The 11,773-nt window shown below is 40.0% G+C and overlaps 1 protein-coding gene across 1 annotated transcript; it reads left to right on the top strand.

Annotated features, from left to right (window-relative positions):
- The first annotated feature begins 212 nt into the window (after positions 1-212).
- LOC146316955 (pyruvate kinase PKM-like) lies at positions 213-9,106 on the top strand. The gene is made up of 11 exons (XM_084733271.1): positions 213-364; positions 1,637-1,815; positions 1,935-2,026; positions 4,288-4,419; positions 4,524-4,710; positions 4,798-5,068; positions 5,152-5,302; positions 5,379-5,531; positions 6,481-6,647; positions 8,247-8,428; positions 8,554-9,106. The coding sequence occupies exons 2-11, from the start codon at positions 1,665-1,667 to the stop codon at positions 8,658-8,660; spliced, it is 1,593 nt and encodes a 530-aa protein (XP_084589397.1). The 5' UTR covers positions 213-364; positions 1,637-1,664; the 3' UTR covers positions 8,661-9,106.
- Positions 9,107-11,773: the final 2,667 nt, after the last annotated feature.

Raw genomic sequence — 11,773 nt, 5'->3', positions numbered from 1 at the left:
CCAAGTTGGTGACGAAGCATCAGCGGAGAGCTCTGTGATTGGTCAGGCGAACAACATCGCACCTGCGCTGTATCCTCCCACAATATTGCCCAACTTCTGTGCTTTTTTGACAGAAAAAAACATGAAATTATATTTGATATTCACCTAAATAAAACATTAAATATATTCCCTGTGAAAAATCTACGTTCAACTCGTTGTCAAAAAGGTGAATTTCGTCCCTGACTGCCGCGCCCTATATCCTGTGTCACGGGGTGTCACCGGGTGCTCTTCACCCAGGAAAGTAGTTCCGGTTAGTGAGGGGAATAAAAACTGTCGCACCAGCAGAACCAGTGGCGCCTTCGTCCCTGCAAAGTTTTCCCAGTAGGTGAGTAACAGCGAGTAGATTTGCCTCCTGTGTGACATAGAGAGTGAAGAGGACAGTCTCCTAGTTTAAATGAAATTCTCATGTTTTTTTTTACAAAGTTATTTAACTTAACAAACAATTTGAAAAATATAATTTATGAATATAATATTTTCAGTTTTATAATAATGATTGTGCATAATATCACTTTGATCCAAACTATCAGGAGCAGCAGGTTTCATGTAGCTCTCTAACTTTGATTTATTTATTAGTTGTCTGTATTTTATCTATTTATCTGTACCCTGTTCTCATACTACACATCTAAAGTTTTATTTTATTTTTTTTCCTATCTGAGTATTGACAATCTAGATGTCCTCAGAAGCTGATAATTTGGTGGACAGTGAATAATAAAATAAGCATAAAGAAAACTAAATAACAGCCTAATGTATGCCTTGTTACTCTATAATTACAGATTTTTTCATTTTAGTAATTATCTGGTGCATTAATTAAAATGAGCTTTTGTAGACTAGGAATATTTCACTAACAGACATTTTATCATGCAAACACAATGGTTTTTCTCATATGTTTCTGCCGTCCATAAATACTCTCAGTGGTATTTTGGGTGTGCAGGAATGGTGTCCCAGCATACATGCCATGTTTCCATGCTGACGACACACATCTGTCATGCATGTTGCGCACCTCTAGGATTCGACTGTAAACTGAATCCTGATAACTTTTAATAGCTTCAATAGATTTGTCATTTTAACGTACATTGTTTGTTTGTATTCTGCACTTCATGCAACATAAATAATGTCAGCGTCCTCCTGGAGAGCTGGAGTTATTCGAAAAATCTTCAGCCTCTGTCAGAAGTGACCAGCAGCTCTTCTTCTTCAGCTGCATGTAAACTCCCGCTGGAATGTGGGAGAGTGCAGTCAGGCAGGCACACACTGTCGTTGTTGCTTTATGCACAGGCTGTTCGGTCAGCCTGCACAGTCACTCACCACTGCTGGAGACTAAAAATGAATCCACTGAGAGGTCACTCCTTTCTATAAATGTGCACTTCTCCATTGATAGAGATTTTCTTTAGTTTCGGATTTACTTTCCACATTCTTTGCAATTGTATGCACTCACGTTTATGTGATAAGTTTTTTATTTTATTGTAGCTTCTATTACAAGTTCTTGGTTGTAACCATTTAGGCTGCAACCGTGGCCCATGAATCTCCAATATAACCCATAATACATCGGTTGTCAGGTGCTAATCAATCATGGTTCTTGTTTCCTTCGCTGTTTCCACAGGACATTTCCTGCAGACACGGATACAGCCATGTCGAAGACAAAGGATATGGGTTCTTCCATCATTCACACCCAGCAGCTGCACGCTGCCATGGCAGACACCTTCATCGAGCACATGTGCCTGCTGGACATCGACTCTGAGCCTGCCGTGTCTCGCAACACTGGCATCGTCTGCACAATCGGTCAGACTCATGTCGATACACACTTCATCCAAAGATTATTCTCTTGTGTATTTGTTTAAAACATCTATACAGTCTCTATATATATCTCAGTGGCTCATCATTCACCTGTCTCCATGCAGGACCTGCTTCCCGATCTGTGGACATGGCCAAGGAAATGATCAAGTCTGGGATGAACGTTGCAAGAATGAACTTCTCTCATGGCACACATGAGGTGAGCCAAGCTGTTCATAAATGCACCAGAACGATAACTGATCGTTGAGTCTCATTCCCAGTCTCAAATGCTGACGTTTTGGGTTGGTAAAGCGTCCCAAGCACAGCAAAATAATCAGAAAACGGGGAAGTACAGGCAGAGGGCACCACCACACACTTCTAGTGGGTCATAAGTGATGGCTGAAAGGCCTTATGTTCGTAAGAGTTTATACATTTTTTAGGAAAATGCTGCATATTATGCCTTTAACTTTAACATTTACAGCCTTTTGCATTACACAATCCCAAATGGTGATGACACAACAGGTGATTCAGTGGTTGTCGAAGCCAAAACACCTGCTGTGACCTCACCGATCTAAGTGTGTGCAGAAGTGGAGCACGTTTGAACCCAGACGGAGCAGCACAGCAGTCGTTTCTTTACCCTCTGCGAGCGGCTGTGTGGATTTACCCTGCAGCTGCAGCCATCAGTGTGACATTACTCTTGTGGCCCGGGAACCGTCTGCGGCTGTAACGTGATCTACGAGCTCATACTTGCCCCTCCGCTGGGTCTGTGTTGTAGCTTGTGATTTGGCGAGCAAGCTGCATCACAGCCAACTCTTTGGCCCACCTTATACTACTGACCCTTCGCCTTTAAAAGTCATGCCTTTTTACCTTTTTCACTGTCACCTGAGTGGATGAGCCATCAGATATATCATCGCTGTAGTGTGACCACACACAGCTGATATTTGGATCTTTAAAGGTTAACAGCAGTGCTTTTTTTTCAATGTAACTCAACTCTCAGAGTGACTTTTGTGCCGTCGGTGTGGAGGGTGTGATCACTCAGCACTGTGAAATCAAAGTAAAGTCTGCACTGTAACCAGGATTTTAACCACAAAAAGTAATAAAACTGGTCATGATGACTCGAGCAAATAACAACAAAGTGGATATATGATTTGTTATGAGAAGGGCAGAATAGATCTGACCTCTGTCTCGTTGGTGTGTCAGTTGCCAGTACAGCTATAAATAGGACTTTTCTGAGAGTCCGCCTGGCAGCAACAGTATGAGGAGAAGTCACGCAGTGAAACCAACGCTCATAATTTGACTGAGGACAGTAGACAGTGTACAGATCGGACTTACAAACTATTCTGGTTTTTGTATTAAGTATTTTATTTTTAATTTAATTTGTCAAACTCTTTGCTTTAAAGCCTGTAGGTCAAACATTTTGGAAACTGTTCACATAAGACGTGATGGTCTGTAAGCAGCTGTTTTTGTGCAGTCAGAGTGAACAATGTCATGTGCTAAAATGTGTTGCAGCTGTCATACAGGATGTACCACATATACTTATACAACCAGTGCTGTGACGTCCTTGTGACTGCGTGACTGTGTAAAAGTTTTCCACCTCTTGTTGTACCAACTTCATTTTACTTTTTAAGAATTAGAGATAATCTTTAATAAATTTAAATTAAATGATTTCGGCTTAAAGTTTTTAAGCTGAAAGATGATTTGAAATTTTAAAATCATGTTCCTCGGCTATCTAGAAGAACTTACATGTGAAAGACATACTAACCATAAAAGAGTAGATCAACGTAGTTTACAATATATGTACAATGAGAGAATCACATTTAAACTAAGAACTCACATTACTATCTTTGATGAAAATTTGTCAAAATGGCTTATCCATGTCAGGGTTCCTCATTAATGTTTTTTTCACTTGCTCAGTTGGGCTCATGGGTCAGAAATCTCACAGACTAAAGCAAATTGTCGTGTTGGCTGCAGAATCTATATATCTATAATAAATTTAAAAAATAGTGAAAAATATCCATCCCAGTTTTCTCAAAGTCAAAGGTGATCACTTTAAATGTCTCATTTTGTCAGGCTAAAATCCAAAAGAGTTTAATATGACTAGAAACCAGGAAACTAGGATGAAAACAGCATTTTCTGCCATTTTGCTTGGAAAACTACCAACAAGTAATCAATTATCAATAGTTTAGTGATTAGTAAATAGTGAGCTGCCAGATTTACTTGAACAACATGGCATTTTACTCCAAGGGCAGAATCATTATTGGTTGATAATGTGTGTGTTTATATGTGTATATACATGTAGATTCGGTTGTTATTTCAGAGATGGGTTCTTCCTGTTGTTGCTTATATTTTCTAATATTTGTTATTTAAATAAATTTTGTAATTTATTCTTTTTAAAGTGTTGGTTTTGTGTCTAGTTCGCATGTATCACCTTGGTTCTTTAAAACAAAACTCAAAATTCTTTCACTCTTTCATGTCATACAGTATCATGCCGAGACCATCAAGAACGTCCGTGATGCAACTGAGAGCTTTGGCCCTGGAACTTTTGAATACAGACCAGTGGCCATCGCTCTGGACACCAAGGGACCAGAAATCAGGACCGGACTCATCAAGGGCGTGAGTTTCTGCCAAATTACCAGGCATTTCTTGATTTACTGCACAAATAGTTATATGAAGGTTTCCTGCAGAAATGTTCATCTTCTCTCCCTGGTGTTGTGTAGAGTGGCACCGCTGAGGTTGAGCTGAAGAAGGGTGAAACCATCAAGCTCACCCTGGATGACCAGTACATGGAAAAGTGTGACGAGAAAATTCTGTGGCTCGACTACAAGAACATCACCAAGGTTGTGCAGAACGGCAGCCACATCTACGTTGATGATGGTCTGATTTCCCTCAAGGTTAAAGAAATTGGTAAGCCGGCTTGTCTGTCTTTCATGCAGCTCTCAAATTTCTGCTGACTGGTGTAAATAAAGTTTCTCTTTATTCTTGTGTCTTAAGGCAACGACTACCTGATGTGTGACATTGAAAATGGCGGTATGCTGGGCAGCAAGAAGGGTGTCAACCTGCCTGGAGCTGCTGTCGACCTGCCCGCTGTGTCTGAGAAGGACATTAAGGACCTGCAGTTTGGCGTGGAGCAGGGAGTCGACATGGTGTTCGCCTCCTTCATCCGTAAAGCCGCTGACGTTCACGCTGTCAGGAAGGTGCTTGGCGAGAAGGGCAAGGACATCAAGATCATCAGCAAGCTGGAGAACCACGAGGGTGTGCGCAGGTGGGTGGATGAGCGCTGAATCTGCACAGATCTGAACCTTCGGAGAATTGTTCAATTGATTGTCTTCCCTTTTTGACTGATAGATTCGATGAGATCCTGGAGGCCAGTGACGGCATCATGGTTGCCCGTGGTGACCTGGGCATTGAAATCCCAACAGAGAAGGTCTTCATCGCCCAGAAGATGATGACTGGCAGGTGCAACAGGATCGGCAAGCCCATCATCTGTGCCACACAGGTCTGTGACATCAGCAGGATGTGGAAAACTTTTTAAAAAGAAAAATGTAGCAGACAGTCTTGTTGTTTCTCCTCAGATGCTGGAGAGCATGACCAAGAAGCCTCGCCCAACTCGCGCTGAGGCCAGCGATGTCGCCAACGCCGTTCTGGATGGCAACGACTGCATCATGCTGAGTGGTGAGACTGCCAAGGGAGACTACCCCCTGGAGGCCGTGCGCACACAGCACAGGGTAAGAGTGGACCTGACTGGTCCCATCCCAAGACCAGACCAGTGTTTGTGCATGTTTTGGTCATGTTTCTAAAATTTGATGTGACAGCTGTGCCACTGGTTTTTAATGACAAAAGCTAACAGATATACATGATGATGCAACACAGTGGTTCTGGTGATTTTGTACTCTTTGTCTAGGATAAATTTTTAAACCTGATTAAATCATGGTTTAATTTCAAATGATCTTGCCCCAAACTTTAAAACTAGTTTAAAATAAAGAAGGAAGGGAATAAATTAAACCCCAGTTTAGTCTTTTACTCTAAACCAAGATTAAATTTAATTGCAAAAAAATTTAAACTCTGTTTCGACATCTGATCAGTCCCATGACGGTACATACCCGGTTCAGTGACAGTCAAGGTCATGAATAATGAACTAGTAACCAACACATTGCTAAAATTAACTTTAAAATATGCTACTCGTGGCAGCATCAAGAAAACATTGGTAACGCTTTGTGGTGTAAGTTATATAAATCATTTAGAATAAAGGGAAAAGCAGCTTTGACGTTCAGAGCACATCGCTGGTATCAGCGTGGGTTTTTACTAACAGCTTGTTCTGTATTTGTTTGACTTGCTCTGTGTATCCCTGTTGCACCCGCCCTTCCCTCCGTCCATCTGCTACCAAACATGCCTTGTTGTCTTCTTGCATTGTGCTTTAACTGTGTGATCATATCACTCAGATAGCATGTGTCTAAGGATCTGCAGTGCACAGCAACAGTCCCAGGACATCATGACCGCCGCTGTTGTTTAGCTTCATGTCTCAGTGTGCTTTCAGGTATGAAGACCTCTGCACTGACCCTTTGTTTTGTCCTTTAAAATACAAACTAACTCCTGCAGTTAAATCTGGCTGTGTGACTGCAGCCTGACACTTCTTCAATCTGTTTTTTATTTTTATTGCCTTTTTGACATGTGCAGATCGCCCGTGAGGCCGAGGCAGCCATGTTCCACAGGCAGATGTTTGAGGAGCTGCGTCGCACCTCTCATCTGACCCGTGACCCCACAGAGTCCGTCGCCATCGGTGCCGTCGAGGCTTCCTTCAAGTGCTGCGCCAGCGCCATCATCGTGCTCACCAAAACTGGCAGGTGAGGCTCCTAGAAGAAGTTCCATCCAGTAAATCTCCTCTGCAGTGCTCTGAGTCATAATATCCTGCACAGCTCCCACAGCGAGCAAAGAAACTGGTGCATTATAATGTCTCTCTATCCCTCCGCCTCCACTCCCTCCCTGACAGAAGCCCTTGGCTCAGATGAAGTGTGCCAACTTTCACGGTGCTCACAATCTGTGCTCCACTTGTGACCTTTTGAGATCTGAACCCTGACATTTTACGAGTTAATTTTAACTCCCTGTTCATTCCTCCCCGTTTGGGTGTTCATCCTCACAGCACATGAGATAGAGGACATACTACTGACAGCTGGACAGATTTCCTCATGATAATTACATAATTAAAGCAGCTATATGATATTTCTATGTTAACAATGGATCACATGACTACTTGTGCGTGAAAGGAGTTTCATGGAGTATTATCTCCGGAATCTACTCAATGGAGCGGGGGGTGAGGGGGCAAAGGTTTTCCGTGGATAGTCAAGACAGAAACACTTGTTGGTTTATATTCTTTTGTACAGAAGAAAAAGGATAATAAGATTTCAAGGGTTCTTAACTAACTGACTATCAAAGTCACCGGACTGAAGGGACAAAAACATGATAGAAACAAAACACAAAAGGGCAGCTGAGAAGTTCAGGTTAAATCAGATCCAGTAAAGATCAATCAAAATGAGAGAGAATAGTCCAAAAGGAAACCAGGAGTAAAACAGGGACTCTAGGGAACAGAAGGGCATTGTCAAACTGACACAGATACAAACTCCAGGACTAAATACTCAAGGAACTAATCAGGCACAGGTGAAACAAATGATTATCAAAAAGGGGGGGGGGGGGGGGACAAAGTCACAGAAACAAGAGGGAAGAGAAGGACTACAAAATAAAACAGGAAATAACTAACAAAACAAAACACCAAACCATGACACTGCCCTCCAAATCAAAATGTCACTCTGCCCACTTTGCTCAGATTATAATTAATGATTAGGGATCCTACATATGTAAAGTTGTTCACCTCATACAAATAAAACCACATAAACATTTATGTTAGGATCTTTTCAAATTATTAATTTTCTTTTTTTGCAAAACACGTCTGGCAGGTCAAATCGAACCTTATTGCAGGCCAACTTTCGCCCACAAGCCCCACTTTAAGCTTTATTTGTCATTGTTTAGTAAATGTGCAAATGTTCTGTTCTGAGCAGTGAAAAAGCTCTAAAAACCCACTGTGCACTGATTACTCAAGGGCCAAACAACAGACAGACACAGTTATCGACTAGCTGGTGAATATAGTGGAGCATTTAGCAACTATAAAGCAAGATGTTTCCCTCAGGATTTGGTAGAGACCAAAAACAGAGCTAAAAGAGAGTGGATCTGGACTTAGATCCCCCAGGTTTTCACAAACACAACTTCAAATGAATGATAATGTTGCTCAGTAACTGCTAGATGTGCAGAAAGCCAACTGTTTGCTTTCATATATATTTCAGTGTTGTGTTTTATGACTTGTTATCGGAGGTCTACGGTTTGGCACAATTTATATTTTAAAGTGAAATATTTTCTCTCATAGTCTAATAATTTGTCCCTGTTTCCTGCAGGTCTGCTCACATGCTGTCAAGATACAGGCCCCGTGCCCCCATCATTGCTGTGACCCGCTGTGGCCAGACTGCCCGCCAGGCCCACCTGTACCGCGGCATCTACCCCGTGCTCTACACCAAACCCGCCAACGATGTCTGGGCCGAGGACGTTGATCTGCGCGTGAACTTTGCCCTGGAATACGGTGAGAGTTGTGTTAAACTACGTCACAAAGCCGACTTCAAACAGTAAAGTATCAGGAGGGAATGAAAAGCCAAGAGGTGTAGTAATGAATTGAATCGCTAACACCTCTCTTTTCTCTATCCGTAGGCAAGCACCGCAAATTCTTCAAGTCCGGTGATGTGGCCATCGTCGTCACTGGCTGGCGCCCCGGTGCCGGTTACACCAACACCATGAGAGTTGTGCTGGTGCCTTGAACTTCTTCAAAGGACATTAGTAACCACCTCTCCTCCCCTCTGTTGTAACCTGCCCCCCTCCCTCCCCCCCCGGTGTCGGACTTTTTCCTTCACAACCAACAGAAACTCAAAAAAAACAGGCCGCTCCTTCAAAGGACTTTTGATAGTGTCGTTCACAGACAGTAACTCCCAATTCCTCTCATTCATATGTGTAATTTATTGTCTAAATCCTGCTGTCAGAGACTGAACTCAAAACCTTTTAGTGGAAACTCTCCTGTCATGTGTGTGCCGACTGCGTTTGCATGGTGAACAGAGCGGAAACCAGTGTTCCTCTGCAAGTACACGTTATGTCTTTTCCTTGGTTTTTGGATAAACATAAATATGTACTGCTGTTGTCTTCACCAGTTGGTTGTGAAGTAATCTGGCATGACTATGTTTCCATCCATTAAAAGGAATTCTGGGGTCAACTGTGTTTGTCTTCTTCTGGTTTTCACACTATAAACTGAGACAAGAGTCATTTTTTAATCTGTACTTTCCAAGTATTTTAGGGAGATACAAGGAAGAATTCATGGTCAGCTGTGTCTCCAGAGGGCGCCCAAACACATGCATCTCTGACTAAATGTATGTGTGTAGTACAATATACAGGACACAGTACATGTTAAAGAATTTGTTTTAGTCCATATTATAAAAGTAAAAAATCATTAGTTTGAATGGTGATGTGTCTATTCAGTTGAATCAGTGTTTCAAAAAGGATCAGTTATTAAAACCACTATATTATCTAATGTGGGAAAGGAGACAATGAAAAGTTATTACAACCTTGGACAAGATGAATTTGCAAAGAAAAAGTTCCTGAAGTTGCTGGTTTAGATTAATTCTTAATAAGATTACTGCTGGAGTCCACTACACTCAGTCAAGACAAGCCCGCTCAAATCCAAGGACAATCAATACACAATGCTTTGAGTAAGAAGCTAAAAGCTCCAACAGTAAATTCAGTAAATAAGTATATACAATAAATACATAGGACACTGGGCAATAAACAAGCCAGTGAGTAAATACAGACAAAATTGCACAGCTCATTTTAAAAACTTAATTCATCACTATGTTTGTTTTCACATTAAATTTATCAAAAGATATTTTTATTTCATTCAAAATATCCTAATTTCTCCCAATATTTAATAAAGCTGCTTTCCATCAGTCGTCTATTAATCAAGACAAACGGACGCGGAGAGAAAATGAACGGACAGCCGATCACATAACTGGTTCTGCTCTGTACGTTCTGGAAAAAAATATATTTTGGAATAGAAAAGGCTGCAAATAAATATTGAATAAACTGCAGTAGTGAATCTGAATATAAGCAACAAAAAAAGGTAAAATAAAAATAATATTTCACAATAATGACTTTTAGAGGATTATTTTACATTGGATGTAATAATAGATATTTTGATAACATGCTACAATGAGACTGCCTTTATAAATGGTTTGGAATAGTTATTAATTAGGTCGTCAACACCTTAGAAATCATTAATAAGCTGTTAGGACACACTGGATAAAAAGAGCAGTGGTGGAAAGAGTACTGAAAATCTGCACTCAAGTACAAGTACTTTACATTGCTAAAATATAACTCAATTACAAGTAAAAGTACTGCTGTCAGAAATGTACTAAAATAAAAATACAAAGTATTCATTGCAAAAACTACTCAGAGTATTTGTTACCTGCTGATGCCAAATTTGCGTGCAAAGTTTTATGCAAATTTTGTGTTTTCCTTCAATAACTGAAAACGCTAATAATTGATAAGTCATTGATAATTTATTAGATACATTAGACACATTGTATTTTTTCTTGTTTTAAGTCAAAGTTTAATTGTCTGTATTCAGTAAATGGCTCGGTCCAAATTGCTGCCACATCTATTGATTAAATATCCATGAACAAAATTTTAATCAGATCGAATCAGATCACCTGATTGGCTGCTGAAATGCAGATGAAAGGTTTGGATATTAAATCAAATTGTACTCAACTATGATTTTAAAAGTAACGAAGTATATTATAGCTTGGAATGCACTCTTAAGTACGAGTATAAGTACAGACTTGAAAATCTACTACTACTACTTAAAACTACAGTAATTTGTGTATTTGTAATTAGTTACTTCCACCCCTGAAAAAGAGTAACCTGTTGCTAGCATTTAGCCGCTGTCACCATATTTTAATACCTTAAACATTTAGTTGGCATATCAAATTATCTAAATGGTAGTAACTCTTTATTGAGATTAATTAGTAGTGAGCAGTAATTTGGTCTTGACAAATATTGATCCCACATCAATATATAAAAACTGTTATAACTTGGTTATATTTGTTTATTAATATTTATAACGTGTTTACAACCTGATTAATAACCTGTAGTCTTTTATTGTAAAATGATTTATGTTTTTTCTGTATTTAGTCATGATTATTGGGTCTCCATAAAAATCAGACCTCCAGAATGTCCCAGTTTATTGTCTTTGATCATGTGTATGTACTGTAAACTGTTGGAGAAATATCTAGAATTTTAGGTAAAAGCAGTAAAAACTCAATGAAAGACTATTTTATAATGATGCAATCTTCGTAAATCTAGCTCATCTAGTTTTGTCTGCTCTGTATCGACTTGGCAGCTTCATCCCAAAGTAAAAAAAAAAAGCTTATTTTAATCAGATCTGGCTGTAGCATTGAATTAAATACCTATAATCCAACAGTCATCACTGCATGAACATGGCAGATAATTTTCTTTTGTACTGATGAGTTGAATATTTGGCAGATTATAATCCTGGCTATTTTGAATGCTGGCATCAAACAACACCATGCAGTTCTCAATTTATAATCCGGATTAAAGCCTGAAACTTCACCAGCGTTTTATCAGATTCTCCTCCTCCGCGCTCTGCTCTCGAAAAAGAAATCAACAGCTAGGACGAGCATCGTTGACCATATGTTATTTTATTGCATTGAATTCAGTAGCTAAAATAAAATATGCCTAACATACATAGGTGATGGAATAATCCTCAGATTTGTCGGTTAAAAGGCAGCAAAATGAAATATAAATATATAAATACATGAATGACTGACACCTCCTCTCCTGCACACACCTTAACTCAAAGTAACCTCAC

The sequence above is a fragment of the Lutjanus erythropterus genome, chromosome 13 (assembly GCF_056507025.1).
Source record: "Lutjanus erythropterus isolate fLutEry1 chromosome 13, fLutEry1.hap2, whole genome shotgun sequence".
Taxonomy (NCBI): Eukaryota; Metazoa; Chordata; class Actinopteri; order Lutjaniformes; family Lutjanidae; genus Lutjanus; species Lutjanus erythropterus.
Note: the sequence above shows the minus strand (reverse complement) of the source record. Positions and strands in the feature narration are given on the sequence as shown.